Here is a 26627-nt window from a genome sequence, read left to right as displayed (position 1 = left end):
CCCTTCTCTAGGGTGTCTTCCCTACCTAGGGATCAAACCCGAGTCCCCTTCATTGCAGGAAGATTCTTTACCATCTGAGCCACACTATATTATTTAGTGGGTTGTACCATTTTACTATCAATCTTGATGCTCAAATTGTGCTGTGTTTGAAGACTGGCTTCCACGTCATTCTGTAATGTTACAATTGATCTTTATGTACTTACTTTCTAGCATAAGTTCATAAATATGTTAATAATTCAGTAAAGAAATGCATACATACACACACAATTTCATGTTTATAATATGCATACACTTGTGAGGAATAAATGGTTCATTAATGAAAACCATTGTAATTCTCTACTCTTGCCTTTATTATTTTTTAATTCAATATTTATTTATTTTTATTTTTGTAGAATGTAAGTTTTCAAGAATCATAATATCTTAAATATTAGTACATTTTCTTTTTATAGCTTTATACTACTACTGCTACTACTAGTTCTACATAAAATTACTTTCTATTATCTCAAATTGCAAGTTTAATTTCCTATTAGAATTAATACTTCTGGTATTGTTAGCTTCATTTTCAAAATCAGTTAGGTCCCTTTCCTTTTTTCTCTTTTTAAAATTATTTTCATTTTTTACTATAATTTTTCTGAAAATTTCTTCTCCTATATTTATATCTCATAAGTGTTATTTTTAACTTAATATGTTATCAAATTAATCATTTTCTGTGAATATTTTGGGGAAATATGTTTATGTTTGAATGATAAATTGGTTAATATACAGATAACAAAAATTTATTGAAGTTCTCATTTTCCATATTTTATTAATTCTTCCATCTAGTCTGTTGCTAGTTTTAGAAGTATATAGATATTCTGTAATACAGTTTTCATTATAGTCAATTTAATCATGTATTTAAAGTTTTAAAAATATGTTTTGCTATGCTTTTTATATTATAATCTTTATTATCAATTGGACAAAGAAATAATTGAAGAAACAATACATGGCAATTTCTGAAGACTCACTTAACTATGACATTTTGTGTATGACAAGCAGAATTATGAAACCTAGGCTGAGTAATTTAAAGAAGCTGACAAGTCTCCTGTTTTAGATGTTTGTTTTATTTTCTGTAAAATATGATATGTATCTGGTCATTTGTGTTGCATATGATTCAGTCAGGGGAATGGACCAGGAAATGGAGAATACATTCATTTGTATGGATTTTTAAATTTAGCCTTTAAAATAATCTGTGGCATATATACTTCTTAAGAAATTCAAATGAGAATTTAAAATGTAGAATGAATATCCTATATGCACATTTCTTGCTGTTACCAATTCACCACTAGAATCCAGCTCTCTTTATTCCTAATTCCATATTTTTTCACAATACCTTACCCAAACCTAGAATAGATAAGAACAAATATTTCTTGATAAGTATGTTTTATTCCCCATAATCCTAAGGATTTGAGTAACTGATAAAGACATTTTCTGGTTAACTTTTTGTTTTGAGGAGACATCATCTTAATTGTGCAAGAGGACAGAATTCCTCTAAATTACCCTTTTAATTTAAATTGTCTAATGTGCCTTCTGGAGTTAAAGTTAAAAGAAATTTATGTCTTTAATGCAGCAAACCCTGGAGACCAATCAAAAACTCACAAGCACTCTTCTATTGTTGCCATTAATCATCTTTGTCCTTGGAGAGTATTTATACAAATATTTTTAATTAAAGATGAAGTCATCCTCTGGGTAGTATATTTGGATCCAGTTCTACTCAGATGGTTTCCAAATAGTGTTATGCCCAGTGGGTGTCTAAAATAACACTGCATTTTCATAGTTAAGTGTGCCAATTAGAGAGGTACCTAAGAGAGTTGGAATCATGGCTTTGAGAAAGTTAACAAGAAAATGGGACTCCACTGGTCTCAAAGTGCAGTTGGGGGTGTAGGGTAAATAATTTCTCAAACTTTCCTTAACAAATTGATCTGTTTTACCATAATTAGCTATAGGATGCACCAGGGTGACTGAATGATTCCCACTGGTGGAAAGAAACTTTTGTATTCTGCTATGAATTATTTTATATAAAGCCCATGTAAAATAACTCACCATTTTAATCAGTCTCATTGGGCCCTATTAAAAAGTAAAGTTAGTCAAAGAACAAAATTAGAAAGAACGTTAAGAAACCTCTAAATAGGTGATTATAGGGCAAGATAAGCTAGAAACAGTTTTAAGTGGTATATTACATACATGTTTAAAGATAATAGAGTCAGAAACAAGCGTTTACTAAAGTTTTCATACTGGTTATGCACACACACACATACACACACACACGCTCACAAGAATCTCTTGGGTGAATGTTAACATTATTGGAGTAGTTTCCAAAGAGTCAACATGTTAAAAATCATTTTAGTATATGCAAACACTATTATTTTCTGACTTCTTCAATGAGGAATTATATCTGCTTTTGACCACATCTTATTTAAAAATATATATATTTGAAAGAGTGATTTGTAACTTCATGTTTAAATTCATTTTACACTTCTTAATGTCTGGAAGTTAGTTTAGAATTTACTTACAGTTATTTTCCTCTAGTGGAAATAAACATATTATTCATCAGGTTGAATAAATATCTAGAATAAATTGGGAAAAAAGTTTTTCTAAGACTTTAATATATGGACACATTTATTCACTCTTTCTGTTACTTCTAACACACATGTAAAATAATATTTTACCCAATTTCTTGGCACTTTAAATATATATTTACATATGTATTTAAAAAAATCAGTTTGAATAGTAAAATGCAATTAAACCATTTCTCTTGGGATGCTATTATTGGAGAATGAATGAAGATATTTCCGTTAGTCAAATAAACATATTACAATCTTTACTTAAATGAATTAATATACTCATTTGTATGCCCTTCAAGGTCACATATATAGAATATATATATATATATTCATATAGTAGATTTTATATAGGATTAGCCAAAAGTTTGTTTGGATTTTTCTGTAACATATTCTATAACAAAACATACATTAACATATATATATATATGTGTGTGTGTGTGTGTGTGTGTATGTGTATATATATATGTGTGTGTATATATATATTTATACATATAAAATCTCAGGATTATTGTTTGATTGATTAGATTGGGTAGCTGCCTTGAGCTACATTAGAAACTATTGTAGTATGATGCTGTAGCAATATTCTCAGCTAGTCCTTTTAATCAGAACAGCCACACAAGAGAATAAAGAATTAATTTCATCATTCATGATTTAGGTTTTGATATCAACTAAATATCAAAATCATATCACAAGCAACGTGTAATAACAGGTATATACAGGATCTGAGGAATGGCTACCAAAATAATCCTTGCCCAAATTTTCTCAAAAACATCTGTTATTCTCAGCCATCTTAAAAGAATTTTCGTCCTATCCCAGAGTTCAGAATAACTCTGGAAAGGTGATTATGGTGAGGGGTTCACTGACTGTGATGATTAAAATTGGTAAATATGAAAGCAGAGGGTGAAATAGTATAAATGACTGTCTATAATCTACATAAAACAATGCAAAGGGTCTTTCTACTTATATTTTTCAGAAAATTGGAAAGGAAAGCAAGGCACTATATTCAGTTCAGTTCAGTTCAGTTGCTCAGTCATGTTTGACTCTTGCGACCCCATGAATTGCAGCATGCCAGGCCTCCCTGTCCCTCACCAACTCCTGGAGTCCACCCAAATCCATGTCCATTGAGTCAGTGATGCCACTGAGCCATCTCATCCTCTGTCGTCCCCTTCTCCTCTTACCCTCAATCTCTCCCAGCATCAGAGTCTTTTCCAATGAGTCAACTCTTCTCATGAAGTGGCCAAAGTATTGGAGTTTCAGCTTTAACATCAGTTCTTCCAATGAACACCCAGGACTGATCTCCTTCAGAATGGACTGGTTGGATCTCCTTGCAGTCCAAGGGACTTTCAAGAGTCTCCTCCAACACCACAGTTCAAAACCATCAATTCTTCGGTGCTCAGCTTTCATCACAGTCCAATTCTCACATCCATACATGACCATTGGAAAAACCATAGCCTTGACTAGACGGACCTTTGTTGGCAAAGTAATGTCTCTGCTTTTGAATATGCTATCTAGGTTGGTCATAACTTTCCTTCCAAGGAGTAAGTGTCTTTTAATTTCATGGCTGCAGTCACCATCTGCAGTGATTTGGGCACTATATTAGCTGTTAATAAAAAATAAAACACTTTATACCTTCTGATTGAGGCTAATTCCAGACACTAAATACAATAGTTAAGCTATAAATCAAATGTTTTTCTTTTACATTTCCCAGGACCTTATATCAATTAGAGGTGGGAGATTTATCATTTTAAGTAAAAGAGGTAATATTTTAAATTTTAAAGATTTTCCCTAAAGTAGAAAGATATTCTTGTTATCATTTTTAGTTAATTTAAGTTTTAATGATAGGCTATCAGATGATTGTGGGACAGAAATTTATTATGATTAATGACATATTTAATTATAGTTATTGATCTTATATAATTCATGTATATAAATAATACCCTCATATATTAGAAATCATATTCTACCTAAAGATAGAGGGTGGGGAAATGAATAACCAATTACATACTTGAATAGTTTCATCAATTGAAAATTTCATATTTTTGAAGGCAGTCTATTTCATTTTTAAAAGGCTCTGCTTCTTAAAACAGTTTTCTTCATACTAAGCAGAAAGATGCTTTCCTGTCAGTTCCTCCTATCATTTAAAAATGCTACTGTTTTCATCTTTGAGAGTAAATCAAACCTCTCGTCCTTTTACATGTGTAATGATAATGACTCCAGTTTTCTTGTATAATATTCAGTTTCCCTGGTGATGTCAGTTAATCCTTGTCTATCATGACCAAACAAAGTAATCCTGTCCACCTTTATGTTCTTGCTCTATTATTTCACATGGGTCTTTCATAGGTAGTAACATTGAGAATTGAACAGAATACTTATTTATTTAAATTTATTTATTCAGTGTTTGCTCCTTGAAAAATAGAGAGATCTCATTTCGAATTGAATATTTTGTAAATCATTAATGGCTATGACAGTAGCCATATCTCCTCTCTAGCAGTGTATAAATTATTTTGGAGAAGGATTCCAGGGAGTTATGAATGCTATTGAGAATAACAGAGTTAGGTAACATAAAATTAGCCGTATGTCACTCTTCCTTGGACATATGCATAAAATAGACTGAAGAAGCAAAGGAGAGAATGATTCTATTTTATTGGGTAAATTTTTAACAATTTTATTAAATATAATAATTTTAGTAAAATTGTATATATCACATTATCTTGAGAACTAAAATGTCACAGAGAGTCAGACTTTTTTTTTTATAAGTAAGTTTTTAGACTTCACCTACATTCAGGTGGACTTCCCTGGTGGCTCAGACAGTAAAGCGTCTGCCTACAATGCGGGAGACCTGAGTTTGATCCCTGAGTCGGGAAGATCTCCTGGAGAAGGAAATGGCAACCCACTCCAGTACTCTTGCCTGGAAAATTCCATGGACGGAGGAGCCTCGTAAGCTACAGTCCATGGGGTCGCAAAGAGTCGGACACGACTGAGCGACTTCAATGTCAATGTCAATGTCTACATTCAGGTACAAGCATCGTAGATTTTGTCCACTAGATGGCACTGCTAGGGACCTTTTCATGGCCAAATACATAGTCTTCCTAAATCTATACAGTGAAATAAACTGCCTCTTAATTTAACTAACTGGTAGGATGTGAGTATAGGTATATTTCCTTCCTTGCAAGACATTTTTGGCAATTAGTAGCTTGAACTGATTGTATTGTTTATATTGCAAACACATAATTTGGTAAAAATTTCGAAGTATACAAAATCTTATATTCTAGGTTTTTATTCTTGTTACCAGATTGGTCAATGTTGCTAGCTTAATCAATAATTATTAATAAACATTTGACATCTGCATCTCCCTAGTGGCAACTGTATATAGAAACTGAGAAAATATTATTTTTTGAGTCTTACCTAATCATTATTTTTAAAAATTCAAAAATTAACTCCAAAAGATAACACAAGTATCTCTGTCTAGGAAAGGGCCTAGAAACTGATTATATACTTTGGTCTGTATGTTTAGGAAGTTTCTCTTGAGTCAAGTGATCTGGTCACAAAGGTTACTTTTTCATTATATAATTTGTTCAACTTTTCCCTTCTGAGGTAAATGGAAAAACCTCATAAAATTATACATCTCAGGAATCTTGTGAAATGGAGGCCTCTGAACTGTTTACCTGTACTATGTGAGTGATATTTATTGAATAAATCTACATTATTCTTGAATTACTCTTAAACAATATATGCATGTTATATTTGATTAAATAATGGAATTATTAAAATCAATTTTAATTCATGAAATTTGTAGGGAAAACCATTAAAGATATGTAAAGCTAGAAAAAAGAATGCATGGAAATAATCTTTCTTAGGGGAGTAAAAAGATAGAGTTAAAAAACTGCGATATCCATGTCTCTAAAATACCTGCGGATGGTGACTGTAGCCATGAAATTAGAAGACAATTACTTATTGACAGTAAAGCTATGACAAACCTAGACTGTGTGTTAAAAAAGATGTCACTTTGCCGACAAAGGTCCATATAGTCAAAGCTATCATCTTTCCAGTAGTCATTTACTAATGTGAGAGCTGGACAATAAGGAAGGCAGAGTGCCAGAGAATTGACACTTTCCAACTATGGTGCCTGAGAAGACTCTTGAGAGCAACTTGAAAAGCAAGGAGATCAAACCAATCTTAAAGGAAATCAACCCTGAATACTCTTTGGAAGGACTAATGCTGAAGCTGAAGCTCTAATAATTTGGCCATCTATGCAAACAGCTGACTCATTGGAAAAGATGCTGATGCTGGGAAAGATTGAAGGCAGAAGGAGAAGAGGGAGACAGAGGATGAAATGGTTGGATGACATCACTGATTAAGTGAACATGAACTTAGGTAAACTCCGGGAGATGGTGAGGAACAGGGAAGCCAGGTGGGCTGCAGTCCATGGGGTCATGAAGAGTTGGACATGACTTGGTGACTAAACAACAACAAGAGATGTCTCTAGAACTTCAGTTACAATGGCTTTTGAGCTACTGAATTTTTCAGTTACTGGTAAGGAATACCTCATCTCAGAATGATGTAAGCAAATAGTAAAAGAAGGGGAGGGCATTATTGTCTACAGTAGAAAATTATATGTATTACTAAAGCTAGATTCACTGGCCTATAAGTCATCATGACTCAAGAATATGCATCTCTAGGCAGTGTTTTCCTCTCATTGACATCATACTCACAATACTCTCTTTTCTTGTGCTATAGTCCTAGGGTACTCCAGAGTTCTATATTCCCAAGTTCAAGTCTAATGAAAAGAGATATCACCTTCTTGTTTGCTTAAATAAAAACTCAAGAGTTAGTTTGATTGAACCTTTCAAGATCGTGTATCAGATTTTGAGTCAATATCTTCTGAGGCCTTGATAACAAGCCTCCCATATTCTATAGTGCTAACATGTAGTCTGAGAATCAGGAAGGTGTGCTTTTCCAATGAAAGAGAAGGCAAAGAGACAATGACTGCTAAGGAGATAAAATTCAAAAAATGCCTCATATGCATCAAAATTAATAAAGGATATAGAAACGAAAGGATAGTGAAATGTCTTTAAAACAGATTTCTTTCTTCTGACCCATGAACTTCCAGAAGTTCAAGCTGGATTTAGGAAAGGTAGACAAACCAGAGATCAAATTGCTAACATCCGTTGGATCATTGAAAAAGCAAGAGAGTTCCAGAAATACGTCTACTTCTGCTTTATTGACTACAAGAAATTGTTCAAGAAATGGCAATACCAGACCACCTCACCTGTCTCCTGAGAAATCTGTATGCAGGTCAAGAAGCAACAGTTAGAACTGGACATGGAGAAACAGACTGGTTCCAAATTGGGAAAGGAGTATGTCAAGGCTGTATATTGTCACCCTGCTTATTTAACTTACAAGCAGAATATATCATATGAAATGCTGCACTGGATGAAGCACAAGATGGAATCAAGATTGCTCGGAGAAATATCCATAACCTCAGATATGCAGACTACACCACCCTTATGGCAGAAAGTGAAGAAGAACTAAAGAGCCTTTTGATGAAAGTGAAAGAGGAGAGTGAAAAAGCTGGCTTAAAACTCAACATTCAGAAAACTAAGATCATGGCAACAGGTCCCATCACTTCATGGCAAATTGATGGGGAAGCAATAGAAACAGTGACAGACTTTATTTTTTTCAGCTCCAAAATCACTGCCAATGGTGACTGCAGCCATGAAATTAAAAGATGCTTGCTCCTTGGGAGAAAAGTTATGACCAATCTAGATAGCATATTACAAAGCAGAGACATTATTTTGCCGACAAAGGTCCGTCTAGTCGAAGCTATGGTTTTTCCAGTAGCCATGTGTGGATGTGAGAGTTGAACTATAAAGAAAGCTGAGCCCTGAAGAATTGATATTTTTGAACTGTGGTGTTGGAGAAGACTTGTGTGAGTCCCCTGGACTGCAAGGAGACCCAACCAGTCAATCCTAAAGGAAACCAGTCCTGAATATTCATTGGAAGGACTGATGCTGAAGCTGAAACTTCAATACTTTGGCCACCTGATGCGAAGAACTGACTCCTTTGAAAAGACCCTGATGCTAGGAAAGATTGAAGGTGGGAGGAGAAGGGGACGACAGAGGATGAAATGGTTGGGTGGCATCACTGACTCAATAGTCATGAGTTTGAGCAAGCTTTGGTTGTTGGTAATGCACATGGAAGCCTGGCTTGCTGCAGTCCAAGGGGTAGCATAGAATAGGACACGACTGAGCGACTAAACTGAACTGAGCCCATGGTCGGTGGACTGTCACGAAAATACACAGACAACTTTATACATGTTTAATTTCCTATCAAATTTTGAAATTATAAATATAAATTGACTCAGTTGATGTGGGGATACTATATGACTGAATTAACAGTCCATATATAGATTTTCTCTTATTTACTCCCTTTTATGCTAAAGAAACTTTTTCACCCTATCCAGTTCATTCTTCAAGTTTAAACCTCCTAAATCCTGTGTTTCCTTTATCAACCAAAAGCTCATGTTTGGGAACAAGTCCTAAGTATTTAGATTTTTCTGAGAACAGGTTATGCACTCTGCCAGTATACCTGCAGGTCCCATTGCTACATCTAGCTTATGATAACGTGGGGAATGTCCTATGAATAATTGACTAAAAAATTTGAGCATGTTCTATGAATAATTTTTCTTCATATCTGCAACAAGCAGGAAGAAAATGCTGCACCATTCATGCACCTCTAAGTTAAAGTGTTATACTGAATATAAATGTGTAATTTGAAGAAAAAAATATATCAAGAGAGAGGGGACATATGTATACCTATAGCTTATTCATGTTGAGGTTTGACAGAAAACAAAATTCTGTAAAGCAATTATCCTTCAATTAAAAATAGATAAAATATATAGTAGTATAGTATTTAAGATAATGAATTTATCATTTACAAATGTTGTTACCATTGGCAAGTTTCTTAAATTCTCTATGCCTCAATTTTTTCATTTTTATAGTAGAAATAATAATACCCCAATTGCAGTGTTGTGAGGTATAAGGGAGGTATACTTTGTAAAACACTCAGGACAATGCCTGGCATAGATTAGGTGCCAAACGTATATTTGATCTAATTATTATTATTTACTCTTTTTTTTTTAATTTTATTTTATTTTTAAATTTTACATAATTGTATTAGTTTTGCCAAACATCAAAATGAATCCATTACAGGTATACATGTGCTCCCCCTCCTGAACCCTCCTCCCTCCTCCCTCCCCATAACCATCCCTCCAGGTCGTCCCAGTGCACCAGCCCCAAGCATCCAGTATCGTGCATTGAACCTGGACTGGCATCTTGTTTCAACAGTATACTAACGCATATATATGGAATTTAGAAAGATGATAACAATAACCCTGTGTACGAGACAGCAAAAGTGACGCTGATGTATGAAACAGTCTTATGGACTCTGTGGGAGAGGGAGAGGGTGGGAAGATTTGGGAGAATGGCATTGAAACATGTAAAATATCATGTATTTACTCTCTTTTAAGGAGAGGTAGCTCAGGGTGAAGATCTATAGTACATTTTCAGAATGGTTAGTTGTCTAACTATATAAAAATATCTGAAAATAACAAGGTCTGTAGGGGTAATATCAAGCAGTTTGGAGAAGGAATATAAATTTGAATATCTCAAGTGAGTTAATAATAAAAGAAATAAAAATAAACATCTGAAGCACCATAAATATGGAAAGAAAACTTGGGACCCAAAGAAAGTTAAACAGTGTCATAAAATATGTAATAGGAAGAAAATATGTAGTTATGGAGATGAAGATTTCATAAATAAGTGGTTATTGATTTGAGACTTGAAGAACTTGGATTAATTAGATGAAGAATAGTTATAAGAACAACACAGTTATTGGAGAGGGAGATTCTAGAGAGATAAAGCAGCATGTGCATTGTCTGCATGGTGAGATGATAGTCAAGAAACTGAAAGAAAGTCATTGAAATTAGAACACAGAAAGCATGGAGCTAGATGAGGTCTGTGAGAGCAAAAAGGAGCTCAATCTTTTTTGGCTATGTTCTTCATGTTAGTCTCTATTCTAAAACTTATGAGCCTACTGTATGCACTCAGACATGGTTATGGTTTACTGAAATTTTTAATTTGCAACTATCACCATGACTATAGTTTGGAACATACTGAATAAGGTCAGTCCTTCCTAGTGGATGTGTTGTTGTTCAGTCCTAAGATGTTGTCTGACTCTTTTGCAATCCCATGGACTATAGCCTTCCAGGCTTCTCTGTCCATGATTTCCCAGGAAAGAATACTGGAGTGGGTTGCTTTGCCCTTCTCTAGGGAATCTTCCTGACCCAGGGAATGAATCCACATCTTGGTGGGCAGATTCTTTACCATTGAGCCACCAGAAAGGTCAATTAAAGGTCAAAATGATGACAGTTTGGACTATGCCAGGAAAAATGAGAAGTGAAGGATTTTCATATGTTTCCTGTGCGTAATTGCCATTATTTTGTGACAGATTGAATATAGTGACAAAGAAAGCTGTGTTACAAGGACAATCCTAAGACTCCTGTCTTCCATACAGAATGGGTGGTGTAGTAGTTTGTGCTAAGATATAGAATGGAAACTTTTGACATATTTTTCAGGGAGGTTCACTTATAAGTTTGCTTTGGGCACATCCAGTTGAGATACCTTGAATTTCTGAGCAAGATATCAACTAGAAACTTGATTTCAAATTTTAAATTGGTTCTGTGGGGTGTCAGTGGTTAGTGCATTGATATTAAGATGAAACAAAGGCATATTTTAAATACCATTGGACCATATATAATATTAGAGACTACATATTATCAGCCAGCTTCAGAAGTTGTTCTTTGTGTTCTTATTGATCATTTACTGGAGATGGCTAAATATGATTTTTTCAGGACAGAATAGGCTTAAAAATACCTGTCTTCAAAAGCTTTACAGGAGATTTTTTGCTAGTAAACTTTTACCAAAAAGACACACTTCAAATATGTCTAATACTTGTTCTTCCTCTGTTGTTTTTCCGTTGCTTTGAAATGGCAGCTTCTTCCAATACTGATGTTTCCTTATGTGTGCTCTCAGAATGCAAACATCTCCTAAGAAGTAAATTTTGACTTTAATATTTCTAGTGTGCATTAGAAGCTTTTTTATTACTGTAACTGGAAATTTTCAAAGTAGTAGTGAAAGAAGACCTCTGAACATAAAGTGAATAAGTTCTGTGTACATATTTTATGAATTTATAAATCAATATATTAATTATAAAGGAGATTACCAGTTTGCCATTAATAAGGTGCTCCATATTTTTGCTAAATTTTCATACTTGGAAAATAATGAGATGATAAATGATTCCATTCAAATTTCTACATAAGCCAGGGTATAACATATACCCTGGATATAACATATAACATAACAATGCTATGTGTGTCACTGGCTTTCACATAAAAAAATCAAATATTTGTAACAGAATGCTCAATTCTTTAGGAACACAACTATGAAATGGCTTTACTTTTTCTAATAACTGTTTAATTTTGCTCTTTTGATTCTCCCTTTTGTTTCCCTGAACTAGCTCTGTCACTTATATAAATAAATAACTTGCAGATTTTTTAAATTATTGAAATATAGTGAATTTGAAAAAGTTTATCATATTTTAAATTCAGAACTCAGCCAATACATAACAGCTTCTAGACCCTGTGTGGTCTGGTGAATTAGTAAGTTAGGAATGAGAGAGAGGAAAAGGGCAAATGTCCTTACTGGGTGAGGCCCAGGCAGTTATAGGATGTAATATACAACGTGCTTCAATTGTTGATGTACAAGGCTATTAGGTTTCCATTTTTCTGGTTCTTCGATATCTTCCATCAAAACTTTGTAGTTTTCCTTATATATATGTATTAGCATATTTTGTAAATTTATACATAAGTTGGTTATTTTGTCAAGTATTCTTTATTCGTTTCTAACTCTGCTTTTTAAAGATTCCTACAGTGAACCTCAATTCAAAGGATAGCAGTAATTGTATAAGAAGCAGCCCTCACATTTATGTTCCTATATCCACACACCCCCCACCCAAGCTCCAAGGGATACAACCAATGCCTGTTTTTAACATTTAGTTATCTGAAGCTCCTCTCAGATGGAAGTTGTTCAGCTGCCCCAGATGCTACATCTCAGCAAGCTTCAGAGTGGAGACTTTTATCCAGTTTTTCCTTTTAATAGGCCTTCCAGTTTCTACAGTAATTCTCTTTGAGGCACTCTTAACACCCTCCTGCCCTGAATATGATTTCATATGCTTGCAGCTCTCCCTTCCTATCTACTCTGAGAGATAGAAAGAAAATCTCCTTGATAACCCACAGTTTTGTAAGTGCAACATTTCCAACTTGCTTCACCCTCCTCAGTCTGCCACACATAAGGGTGGATACATGGAGGTGCCTGGGGTGATTTTCTATGTTTTTAATAAATGCAATTATTTTTGACTCATTTGCTGTCTTATTTAGAATTTAAAGTGCCTCTTTACTTCAGCTTTGGCCACTTCTGAAATGGCTTAATGAGTAAACAAAGCTCCACTGCACTCATGTCACATATTTAAAACAATATGCAGCAAATGTAATATTACATTTAATGCTTTAAAAATGCTTTAATATCTGAAAAGCATAGAGTAATAAAGGTGATATCAGGATTTTATCATTTTGGAGGTACGTGGAGGTACTAACTACTGAAGATTTCTTGTACTTAACCAGAAACATGTTGGGCCTTGGAAGAGACATCAAGTAGTCTTAACATGAGAGAGCTGTGTGGGGCATGTCTCCTAGAAGCATGCAATGGAAAGCATCTCAATGGTGTCCCCAACTCTCTATTACTTAAACTCAAGATCTGTTCACAACTTTTTCCTTGCATACATTATATAAAAGGCATTTTTGATGTTTCTGTTTTGGAGCCTCTCGTAATTCTACTAAACCAAGAGTCAGTATTGATATTTCTCTCATGGTATATGAAGAAAAGACTCTTTAAACGTTTACATATGGAGGAGCTGCTGTGAAGCTCCAGAACAAAATGTCACACAAGTTTAGTAAAGAGATTTCTTTTATCTCTCTTCCAGGATATCATGCTTATTCTGGAATCCAGAAATTTGGAGGAGGAAAATATCCAGAAAATACTTCTGGCAGATACATGGGTTTCTAAATAGTTTGGTAATAAACAGGTTTAGATCATTTGTCTGTGAGTGCTCCATAGTGTTAGTCTTTGAAAGGCTTCCTTCACTTCCTTGTTCCTCAAGGTGTAGATAACTGGATTCAGAGCAGGCGTGACCACTGTGTACATGAGTGCAGTTGCCTTGTCTGTTTCTGGAGTGTGTGCTGCCTTTGGTTGGAGGTAAGTGGACAAGGCAGTACCATAGAAGAGAGAAACAACCAGGATATGAGATGAGCAAGTGGAGAAAGCTTTGCTTCTGCCAGTGGCTGAAGGGATTCTCAGGATGGTCACCAGAATGCGCACATAGGAGCACAGAATGAGGAGACAGGGGGTCATGATAAAGAGCACAGAGATAGCAAACATCACAATTTCATTGTGGGAGGTATCAACACAAGCTAGTTTCACTACAGGCATGATGTCACAAAAAAAGTGCTGGATCCTTCCTGTTCCACAGAAGGGCAGAGTGAAGATCCATGTGGTCTGGGCTGATTCTACCATGACCCCAGTGGTCCAAGATGCTGCAGCCAATTTCAGACACACACCAGGGCCCATCAGGAGAGAGTAATGCAGAGGGTGGCAAATAGCTACGAAGCGGTCATAAGCCATGGCTGCTAGCAGGCAGCATTCTGTCAGTCCCAAGATGCTAAATACATACATCTGAGCTGCACAGCTTGCCACGCTTATGATCTTGGTCTCCACAAGCAAGTGCACCAGCATCTGAGGCACCACACTAGTGATATAGCACATCTCCAGAAAGGAGAGGTTAACCAGGAAGAAATACATGGGAGTGTGCAAGGAAGGGGTGCCCCAAATCAAGCCAATGATGAGAAGATTTCCTCCCATGGTAAACAAGTATATGGTTAAGAACACAAAGAAGAGCACAGGTTGTAACTCTGCTAGAGAGGAAAATGCTACAAATGTGAAGTGGGTGCAGAGGGACTGGTTTCCACTCATTATAGGCTCAGAGCTAGACATCTGTGGAGAGAGCAGAGGGTGCAGAAGTAACACCTAAAAGCATCCAGCTACCTAGCATAGGTCTCTGTGGAAATTTCTAGGGTCAGCGGTCTGACATGAGAACCTACACACTTGTATTCTGTTTGCTAAAAGTTTTGAAATGATTAGCAAGATTCCTTGGAGGAGGACATGGCAACCCACTCCAGTATTTTTGGCTGCAGAAATCCATGGACAGAGGAGCCTGGTGGGCTACAGTTCATACGATTGCAAGGAGTCTGACATACTGGAGCAACTTAACATGCATGCATGAACCCAACATAATGGATGGAATATTTCTTCCTGACTTTGAGTTCCGGATTTTCATAGAAGTTTAGAGAAAACGATGACTTTAAATTACATCCTCTATTGTTTGTATTTACCTTGTTGTTATCCTAATCATATAACCAGGCCGTTAGGTGTGTAATATATATTAAAGCCTTCTAAATGTAAAAGTGTTAGCCACTTCAGTTGTGTCGGACTCTTTGCGACCCCATGGACTATAGCCCACCAAGTTTCTCTGTCCATGGAATTCTCCAGGTAAGAAGATGAACTGGTTGCCATTCCATTCTCCAGAGGATCTTCCCCACCCCTGTACCTGGGTCTCCTGGATTGCAGGCAAAATCTTTACCATTAAGTGTAAAGGAGTCACATAAAAGTTAAGTGTAAATTATAAAGGTGCTATGTTCTGGTCTTCTGAATTCCACAATTTTCCCTTAAATTTACAATTAAGGGTTTGAAAGGGTGAATGTTTCTAGGCATTTGTCTATTCATTTTATTACATATTTTAGTCATTTTTTATTTGAATATGATAAAATCATAATTGGCAGCTAAAATCCATGGAAATCAAAACCACCAGAGTGTCCTTTCTATATCCTCAGTATAATTTTATAGAAATTTGAATGGGAGAACATACCAAGAACCACATGAAAAACTGCCCTTTCCTTGTCAGTCTTCTAGACTCCTGACAATTCCGAATTATAGTATGGTTATAGAACCGGAAGTATTTCTACTCTGACTAGAGACCATAGGGATTGCATCCAGTGCACAATTTAATTCATCCCAAGAGGAATTTGTTCAATAACAGTGATGAACATTCAATGTAAATTTGGTTTTCATTATTTGAATACATTTCCCAGAGGTAATCTATTGCTGTTAGTTACATCACTTAAATTTCAATGGGTAAAACCCAGTATTTCTAATGGATTTACACCAGGGACTTCAAACAATTATTGAATTATATGGGTATTTTCCATATTAATTTTCCTTAAGTTTCTCAGATGCACAGTGACTGCTCATGTCTTTTTTGATATCAATAGAACCAGCACAGAGTAGACTCTGTAGACCAATGGATAGTATTTACTTTAACAGACATTCAAAATTTTGCAGTAATTCTCTTTGAAGTATCCGCAACACCCTCATTATATTTTGATATGCTTATAGCCCTCCTTTCCCATATTGTGTGAGCTATAGAAGGAAAACCTACTTTGGAGCCCACAGTTTTGTAGTGAAAAGTGTGAAAGTGAAAGTTACTCAATCGTGGCCAACTCTTTTTAAACCCATGGACTATACAGTCCATGGAATTGTCCATGCCAGAATACTGGAGTGAATAGCCATTCCCTTTCCAAAGGATCTTCCTGAACCTGGAATTGACCCGGGGTCTACTGCATTGCAGGCGGATTCTTTACCCACTGAGCTATCAGGGATGCCAATGCAATGTTTCTACTGGCCTTGCATCCTCCTCTCTCTGCCATACTTACAGGTAGGTACATGGAGGTGGCTGGGGGAAGTTCCAAATCATGTGTGTGTGTGTGTGTGTGTGTGCGGTGTTAGTTGCTTAGTCGTGTCTGTGACCCTATGAACTGTAGCCCGCCAGGCTCCTCTGTGCATGGAATTCTCCAGGCAAGAATACTGGAATGGGTTGCTATCCCTTCTCCAAGGGATCTTCCCCTCTGAGGAAGTGAACCTGGGTCTCGTGCACTTCAGGCAGATTCCTTACCATCTGAGCCACCAGGCAAGTCCTCCTAACTTTTTAGTAACCCAACTATTATTGACTCATTTTTTGTCTTCTTTAGAATTTAAAGAGCCTCCTTCCTTAAGCTTTGGTCTATTCTGAAATGGATAAACAAACAAAGCAAGCTCCACTCCATGCATTTAAACATTTGTTTTAAACACATGTTTAAAACAAATAGTTGCAATGCATATGGTATCAACTTTATCACATGATTTAAAAAATGCTTTTATACCTTAAAAAGCATACAGTGATAAACGTGATATCAGGTGCTATCATTTTGATGATCCATGCAGATAAAATGTGATATCAGGTTTTATCATTTTGATGGTCTGTGGAGATAGTGATTCATGAAGATCTGCTACTTAAAATCAGTTTGAACCTTGGAAGTGACGTCACGTAGTCTTAACACAAGGGAGTGGTGCTGGGCACGTCTCCAAGAAGCAGGCATATACTGAGAGCATCTCATTGGTATTCACAACTTTCTGTTACTTAAACTAAAGTTCTGAACACATCTTTTCCTTCTGTATATTATACAATAGAGCATTATTTGAGATGCTGTTTTCGACTCTCTCACATTCTTCCAAACCAACCTTCAGTACTGATATGTCTCTTGTGATGTGTGTGGAAATTAGTCTTTTAAAGTGTGAACTATGGGAGGAGCTGCTTTGAAGCTCAAGCATTAAAATGGCACACAAGTTTGGGAAAGAGATTTCTTTCATCTGCTTTTCTGGGAATTCGGGCTTCTTCTGGAATCCAGGAGAATTGGTGCTTCAGAATATCCAGAAACTACTTCAGGCATAAGCATGGGATTTTGCATAGTTAGATAATAAATAGTAACAACAAGTTCTTCTCTAAGTAGTTTTGCTGAGCACTGATTGTTAAAATGCAGTCAAAACAATAGAAGACATCAGATGCTGTGTGATGACCAGCAGCTATTGGATTGGGCTGTGTGTGTGTGTGTGTACGTGAGTGCATGTGTGGGTCCACATGCACCCACACACATTGAAGCATTTGTTATGTACGCAGAGACAACTAAGGGTCAGCTTTAGCAGGGAGAGATTCTGCTATTGAACAGGTGGTGCCTGTGACCCTTCGGTCAGTCTGCTGTAGTGAATGTCCTCTTATCTATGGTTATCACAGTGTCCCATGTAAAATCACATTCACTTTTGACAGGAAAGAACATACATTCCTGCTGTGCATTCATAGGAAATAAATATATTTGTTCTGTTTTTACTTGAAATGACATGTAGTCTCTGAGTTTAAAATTTCTAGCTATATTGTTTCCAGTTGTATTCCTACTGATAAAGATTCTAGATTCAGACCATCACTGCTCTGAAACTTAGGACCTGGGTGTTAACGGGGCTAGAAAGGGAATTTGAACAAAGTAATATATTCTGCATTCAATGTAGAGAAAGGAAATTTTGGGACAAATAATTTTAAAAAACTAGATATATGGAAAAAAACTTGGTAACAATAACCCTGTATACAAGACAGCAAAAGAGACACTGATGTATGCTGCTGCTAAGGCGCTTCAGTCGTGTCCGACTCTGTGCGATCCCATAGACGGCAGCCCACCAGGCTCCCCCGGTCCCTGGGATTCTGCAGGCAAGAACACTGGAGTGGGTTGCCATTTCCTTCTCCAATGCATGAAAGTGAAAAGTGAAAGTGAAGTCGCTCAGTCGTGCCTGACTCTTAGCGACCTCATGGACTGCAGCCTACCAGGCTCCTCCATCCATGGGATTTTCCAGGCAAGAGTACTGAAGTGGGATGCCATTGCCTTCTCCTCACTGATGTATAGAACAGTCTTTTGGACTCTGTGGGAGAGGGAGAGGGTGGGATGATTTGGGGGAATGGCATTGAAACATGAATAATATCATATATGAAACGAGTCGCCAGTCCAGGTTTGATGCACAATACTGGATGCTTGGGGCTGGTGCACTGGGATGACCCAGAGGCATGGTATGGGGAGGGAAGAGGGTGGAGTGTTCAGGATGGGGAACACATGTATACCTGTGGTGGATTCATTTTGATATATGGCAAAACCAATACAATATTGTAAAGTTAAAAAATAAAATAAAAAAAGCAGTATCATATATTTAATCATTGCCTGAGAAAATGAATAATATATATTTTTCTAAAACCTCATTCATATGGAAAAACAAAAATAGTGGATAAGACCAAAGAAACAACCTAGTTTTGGATAAAACATCAGAGACCTTCACTGGATTTACAAGTTAAGTACTTAGGGTTGCGTTAACAATGCGCATCACTCATAAGTATTAACAGTTACAATGTACAACACTCATAAGTATTATTTAAGACATATCATTATTAAGATGTATCAGAGGTGAGTAATTAGGAGATTATACTCCACGTAAACATTTAAAAGGTATACCGTATATTTGGCACAAAAATGTATTAATTTCTTTGTTTTCATTTTTCAATATTTTCCATAGAAATATTTTATTGTCTTTACTCAAAAGATGTGAAACACACTAACCTTAATGCCATTTCCGTGGTAGTCAGAAAAACGAGTGGTGTCCAAGACATAGGACTTGCTCAGAATTTTTGTTGATTGAATAATTGATTGCACAAATGATATACATTTTAATGATCCTACTGCATATTTGTCTTTTGCTTAAACACATTGAAAAACATAAAACAGGCAAATGCGTTACTTAGCTGCCATCCTATAAGTCCCTCATGGCGTTAGACTCAGAGTGCTTCTTGGTGTTAGTCTTTGAAAGGCTTCCTTCACTTCCTTGTTCCTCAAGGTGTAGATAACTGGATTCAGAGCAGGCGTGACCACTGTGTACATGAGTGCAGTTGCCTTGTCTGTTTCTGGAGTGTGTGCTGCCTTTGGTTGGAGGTAAGTGAACAAGGCAGTACCATAGAAGAGAGAAACAACCAGGATATGAGATGAGCAAGTGGAGAAAGCTTTGCTTCTGCCAGTGGCTGAAGGGATTCTCAGGATGGTCACCAGAATGCGCACATAGGAGCACAGAATGAGGAGACAGGGGGCCATGATAAAGAGCACAGAGATAGCAAACAATGTAGTCTCATTGTGGGAGGTATCAACACAAGCTAGTTCCACTACCGGCATGATGTCACAAAAAAAGTGCTGGATCCTTCCTGTTCCACAGAAGGGCAGAGTGAAGATCCATGTGGTCTGGGCTGATTCTACCATGACCCCAGTGGTCCAAGATGCTGCAGCCAATTTCAAACACACACCAGGGCCCATCAGGAGAGAGTAATGCAGAGGGTGGCAAATAGCTACAAAGCGGTCATAAGCCATGGCTGCTAGCAGGCAGCATTCTGTCAGTCCCAAGATGCTAAATACATACATCTGAGCTGCACAGCTTGCCACGCTTATGATCTTGGTCTCCACAAGCAAGTGCACCAGCATCTGAGGCACCACACTAGTGATATAGCACATCTCCAGAAAGGAGAGGTTAACCAGGAAGAAATACATGGGAGTGTGCAAGGAAGGGGTGCCCCAAATCAAGCCAATGATGAGAAGATTTCCTCCCATGGTAAACAAGTATATGGTTAAGAACACAATGAAGAGCACAGGTTGTAACTCTGCTAGAGAGGAAAATGCTACAAATGTGAAGTGGGTGCAGAGGGACTGGTTTCCACTCATTATAGGCTCAGAGCTAGAGATCTGTGGAGAGAGCAGAGGGTGCAGAAGTAACACCTAAAAGCATCCAGCTACCTAGCATAGGTCCCTATGGAAATTTCTAGGGTCAGCGGTCTGACATGAGAACCTACACACTTGTATTCTGTTTGCTAAAAGTTTTGAAATGATTAGCAAGATTCCTTGGAGGAGGACATGGCAACCCACTCCAGTATTTTTGGCTGCAGAAATCCATGGACAGAGGAGCCTGGCGGGCTACAGTTCATACAATTGCAAGGAGTCCAACATACTGGAGCAACTTAACATGCATGCATGCACCCGACATGATGGATGGAATATTTCTTCCTGACTTTGAGTTCTGGATTTTCATAGAAGTTTAGAGAAAACAATGGCTTTAAATTACATCCTCTATTGTTTGTATTTACCTTGTTGTTATCCTAATCATATAACCAGGCCGTTAGGTGTGTAATATATATTAAAGCCTTCTAAATGTAAAAGTGTCAGCCACTTCAGTTGTGTCGGACTCTTTGCGACCCCATGGACTATAGCCCACCAAGTTCCTCTGTCCATGGAATTCTCCAGGTAAGAAGATGAACTGGTTGCCATTCCATTCTCCAGAGGATCTTCCCCACCCCTGTACCTGGGTCTCCTGCATTGCAGGCAAAATCTTTACCATTAAGTGTAAAGGAGTCACATAAAAGTTAAGTGTAAATTATAAAGGTGCTATGTTCTGGTCTTCTGAATTCCACAATTTTCCCTTAAATTTACAATTAAGGGTTTGAAAGGGTGAATGTTTCTAGGCATTTGTCTATTCATTTTATTACATATTTTAGTCATTTTTTATTTGAATATGATAAAATCATAATTGGCAGCTAAAATCCATGGAAATCAAAACCACCAGAATGTCCTTTTTATATCCTCAGTATAATTTTACAGAAATTTGAATGGGAGAACATACCGAGAACCACAAGAAAAACTTCCCTTTCCTTGTCAGTCTTCTAGACTCCTGACAATTCCGAATTATAGTATGGTTATAGAACTGGAAGTATTTCTACTCTGACTAGAGACCATAGGGATTGCATCCAGTGCACAATTTAATTCATCCCAAGAGGAATTTGTTCAATAACAGTGATGAACATTCAATGTAAATTTGGTTTTCATTATTTGAATACATTTCCCAGAGGTAATCTATTGCTGTTAGTTACATCACTTAAATTTCAATGGGTAAAACCCAGTATTTCTAATGGATTTACACCAGGGACTTCAAACAATTATTGAATTATATGGGTATTTTCCATATTAATTTTCCTTAAGTTTCTCAGATGCACAGTGACTGCTCATGTCTTTTTTTATATCAATAGAACCAGCACAAAGTAGACCCTGTAGACCAATGGATAGTATTTACTTTAACAGACATTCAAAGTTTTGCAGTAATTCTCTTTGAAGTACCCTCAACACCTTCATTTTATTTTGATATGCTTATAGCCCTCCTTTCCCATATTGTGTGAGCTATAGAAGGAAAATCTATTTGGAGCCCACAGTTTTGTAGTGAAAAGTGTGAAAGTCAAAGTTGCTCAGTCATGACAGACTCTTTGTAAACCTTGTCCATGCCAGAATACTGGAGTGAATAGCCTTTCCCTTTCCAAAGGATCTTCCTGACCCTGGAATTGACCCAGGGTCTACAACATTGCAGGCGGATTCTTTACCCACTGAGCTATCAGGGATGCCAATGCAATGTTTCTACTGGCCTTGCATCCTCCTTTCTCTGCCATACTTACAGGTAGGTACATGGAGGTGGCTGAGGGAAGTTCCAAATCGTGTGTGTGTGTGTGTGGGTGTGTGGTGTTAGTTCCTCAGTCGTGTCTGTGACCCTATGAACTGTAGCTTGCCAGGCTCTTCTCTCCATGAAATTCTCCAGGCAAGAATACTGGAATGGGTTGCTACCCTTCTCCAAGGGATCTTCCCCTCTGAGGAAGTGAACCTGGGTCTCGTGCACTTCAGGCAGATTCCTTACCATCTGAGCCACCAGGCAAGTCCTCCTAACTTTTTAGTAACCCAACTATTATTGACTCATTTGCTGTCTTCTTTAGAATTTAAAGAGCCTCCTTCCTTCACCTTTGGTCTATTCTGAAATGGATAAACAAACAAAGCAAGCTCCACTCCATGCATGTCACATGTTTAAAACAAATAGTTGCAATGCATATGGTATCAACTTTATCACATGATTTAAAAAAGCTTTTATATCTTAAAAAGCATACAGTGATAAATGTGATATCAGGTGTTATCATTTTCATGATCAGTGGAGATAAAATGTGATATCAGGTTTTATCATTTTGATGGTCTGTGGAGATAGTGATTCATGAAGATTTCTGCTACTTAAAATCAGTTTGAACCTTGGAAGTGACGTCACATAGTCTTAACACAAGGGAGTGGTGCTGGGCACGTCTCCAAGAAGCAGGCATATACTGAGAGCATCTCATTGGTATTCACAGCTTTCTGCTACTTAAACTAAAGTTCTGAACACATCTTTTCCTTCTGTATATTATACAATAGAGCATTATTTGAGATGCTGTTTTCGAGTCTCTCACATTCTTCCAAACCAACCTTCAGTACTGATATGTCTCTTGTGATGTGTGTGGAAATTAGTCTTTTAAAGTGTGAACTATGGGAGGAGCTGCTTTGAAGCTCAAGCATTAAAATGGCACACAAGTTTGGGAAAGAGATTTCTTTCATCTGCTTTTCTGGGAATTCAGGCTTCTTCTGGAATCCAGGAGAATTGGTGCTTCAGAATATCCAGAAACTACTTCAGGCATAAGCATGAGGTTTTGCATAGTTAGATAATAAATAGTAACAACAAGTTCTTCTCTAAGTGGTTTTAATGAGCATTGATTGTTAAAATGAAGTCAAAACAATAGAAGACATCAGATGCTGTGTGATGACCAGCAGCTATTGGATTGGGCTGTGTGTGTGTGTGTGTGTGTGTGTGTGTGTGTGTACGTGAGTGCATGTGTGGGTCCACATGCACCCACACACATTGAGGCATTTGTTATGTGCGCAGAGACAACTAAGGGTCAGCTTTAGTAGGGAGAGATTCTGCTATTGAACAGGTGGTGCCTGTGACCCTTCAGTCAGTCTGCTGTAGTGAATGTCCTCTTATCTATGGTTATCACAGTGTCCCATGTAAAATCACATTCACTTTTGACAGGAAAGAACATACATTCCTGCTGTGCATTCATAGGAAATAAATATATTTGTTCTGTTTTTACTTGAAGTGACATGTAGTCTCTGAGTTTAAAATTTCTAGCTATATTGTTTCCAGTTGTATTCCTACTGATAAAGATTCTAGATTCAGACCATCACTGCTCTGAAACTTAGGACCTGGGTGTTAATGGGGCTAGAAAGGGAATTTGAACAAAGTAATATATTCTGCATTCAATGCAGAGAAAGGAAATTTTGGGACAAATAATTTAAAAAAACTAGATATATGGGAAAACAACTTGGTAACAATAATCCTGTATATAAGACAGTAAAAGAGACAGTGATGTATGCTGCTGCTAAGGCGCTTCAGTCGTGTCCGACTCTGTGCGATCCCATAGACAGCAGCCCACCAGGCTCCCCGGTCCCTGGGATTCTGCAGGCAAGAACACTGGAGTGGGTTGCCATTTCCTTCTCCAATGCATGAAAGTGAAAAGTGAAAGTGAAGTCGCTCAGTCGTGCCTGACTCTTAGCGACCTCATGGACTGCAGCCTACCAGGCTCCTCCATCCATGGGATTTTCCAGGCAAGAGTACTGAAGTGGGATGCCATTGCCTTCTCCTCACTGATGTATAGAACAGTCTTTTGGACTCTGTGGGAGAGGGAGAGGGTGGGATGATTTGGGGGAATGGCATTGAAACATGAATAATATCATATATGAAACGAGTTGCCAGTCCAGGTTTGATGCACTGATACTGGATGCTTGGGGCTGGTGCACTGGGATGACCCAGAGGCATGGTATGGGGAGGGAAGAGGGTGGAGTGTTCAGGATGGGGAACACATGTATACCTGTGGTGGATTCATTTTGATATATGGCAAAACCAATAAATATTGTAAAGTTAAAAAATAAAATAAAAAATAAAATAAAAAAGCAGTATCATATATTTAATCATTGCCTGAGAAAATGTATAATATATATTTTTCTAAAACTTCATTCATATGGAAAAACAAAAATAGTGGATAAGACCAAAGAAACAACCTAGTTTTGGATAAAACATCAGAGACCTTCACTGGATTTACAAGTTAAGTACTTAGGGTTGTGTTACAATGCACATCACTCATAAGTATTAACAGTTACAATGTACAACACTCATAAGTATTATTTAAGACATATCATTATTAAGATGTATCAGAGGTGAGTAATTAGGAGATTATACTCCACGTAAACATTTAAAAGGCACACCCTATATTTGACACAAAAATGTACTAATTTCTTTGTTTTCATTTTTCAATATTTTCCATAGAAATATTTTATTGTCTTTACTCAAAAGATGTGAAACACACTAACCTTAATGCCATTTCCGTGGTAGTCAGAAAAACGAGTGGTGTCCAAGACATAGGACTTGCCCAGAATTTTTGTTGATTGAATAATTGATTGCACAAATGATATACATTTTAATGATCCTACTGCATATTTGTCTTTTGCTTAAACACATTGAAAAACATAAAACAGGCAAATGCGTTACTTAGCTGCCATCCTATAAGTCCCTCATGGCGTTAGACTCAGAGTGCTTCTTGGTGTTAGTCTTTGAAAGGCTTCCTTCACTTCCTTGTTCCTCAAGGTGTAGATAACTGGATTCAGAGCAGGCGTGACCACTGTGTACATGAGTGCAGTTGCCTTGTCTGTTTCTGGAGTGTGTGCTGCCTTTGGTTGGAGGTAAGTGAACAAGGCAGTACCATAGAAGAGAGAAACAACCAGGATATGAGATGAGCAAGTGGAGAAAGCTTTGCTTCTGCCAGTGGCTGAAGGGATTCTCAGGATGGTCACCAGAATGCGCACATAGGAGCACAGAATGAGGAGACAGGGGGTCATGATAAAGAGCACGGAGAGAACAAACATCACAATTTCATTGTGGGAGGTATCAACACAAGCTAGTTCCACTACCGGCATGATGTCACAAAAAAAGTGCTGGATCCTTCCTGTTCCACAGAAGGGCAGAGTGAAGATCCATGTGGTCTGGGCTGATTCTACCATGACCCCAGTGGTCCAAGATGCTGCAGCCAATTTCAAACACACACCAGGGCCCATCAGGAGAGAGTAATGCAGAGGATGGCAAATAGCTACAAAGCGGTCATAAGCCATGGCTGCTAGCAGGCAGCATTCTGTCAGTCCCAAGATGCTAAATACATACATCTGAGCTGCACAGCGTGCCACGCTTATGATCTTGGTCTCCACAAGCAAGTGCACCAGCATCTGAGGCACCACACTAGTGATATAGCACATCTCCAGAAAGGAGAGGTTAACCAGGAAGAAATACATGGGAGTGTGCAAGGAAGGGGTGCCCCAAATCAAGCCAATGATGAGAAGATTTCCTCCCATGGTAAACAAGTATATGGTTAAGAACACAAAGAAGAGCACAGGTTGTAACTCTGCTAGAGAGGAAAATGCTACAAATGTGAAGTGGGTGCAGAGGGACTGGTTTCCACTCATTATAGGCTCAGAGCTAGACATCTGTGGAGAGAGCAGAGGATGTAGAAGTAACACCTAAAAGCATCCGGTCACCTAGCATAGGTCTCTGTGGAACTTTCTAGGGTCAGTGGTCTGATATGAGACCTAGACACTTGTATTCCTTTGCTAAAAGTTTTGAAATGGTTAAGAAAAACCCCTGGAGAAGGAGATGGCAGTCACTCTAGTATTTTTGCTGGAGAAATCCATGGACGGAGGACCCTAGTGGGCTCCAGTCCATACGATTGCAGAGTCAGACATACTGAAGCGACTTAGCATGTATGCATGCACCCAGCATAATTGATCCAGTATTTATTCCCGATTTTGAGTTCTGGAATTTCATAGAAGTTTAGAGAAAACAGCGGCTTTAAATTACATCCTCTCATGATTTCTTTTTACCTTGTTGTTATTCTAATCATATACACAGACTGTTAGGTGTGTGATATATATGAAAGCTTTCTAATTATAAAAGTGTTAGCCACTTCAGTTGTTTTGCA

At 37.4% G+C, this 26627-nt stretch overlaps 3 protein-coding genes across 3 annotated transcripts; all 3 read right to left on the bottom strand.

Annotated features, from left to right (window-relative positions):
• Window positions 1-13801: 13801 nt before the first annotated feature.
• On the bottom strand, window positions 13802-14764 carry LOC109558477 (olfactory receptor 10C1-like). Its single transcript, XM_019959870.2, has one exon. It carries the CDS (start codon window positions 14762-14764, stop codon window positions 13802-13804), a length of 963 nt encoding a protein of 320 aa, XP_019815429.2.
• Window positions 14765-19494: 4730 nt separating this feature from the next.
• Window positions 19495-20436, bottom strand: LOC109558476 (olfactory receptor 10C1-like). Its single transcript, XM_019959869.2, has one exon. It carries the CDS (start codon window positions 20434-20436, stop codon window positions 19495-19497), a length of 942 nt encoding a protein of 313 aa, XP_019815428.2.
• A 4737-nt stretch (window positions 20437-25173) lies between these two features.
• On the bottom strand, window positions 25174-26136 carry LOC109558474 (olfactory receptor 10C1-like). Its single transcript, XM_019959868.2, has one exon. The coding sequence runs from the start codon at window positions 26134-26136 to the stop codon at window positions 25174-25176; it is 963 nt and encodes a 320-aa protein (XP_019815427.2).
• Between the last annotated feature and the right edge of the window lie 491 nt (window positions 26137-26627).

The sequence above is a fragment of the Bos indicus genome, chromosome 5 (genome assembly GCF_029378745.1).
Source record: "Bos indicus isolate NIAB-ARS_2022 breed Sahiwal x Tharparkar chromosome 5, NIAB-ARS_B.indTharparkar_mat_pri_1.0, whole genome shotgun sequence".
NCBI classification, from domain to species: domain Eukaryota; kingdom Metazoa; phylum Chordata; class Mammalia; order Artiodactyla; family Bovidae; genus Bos; species Bos indicus.
The sequence above is the reverse complement of the archived record's forward strand: the minus strand, read 5'-3'. Positions and strand labels throughout refer to the sequence as shown.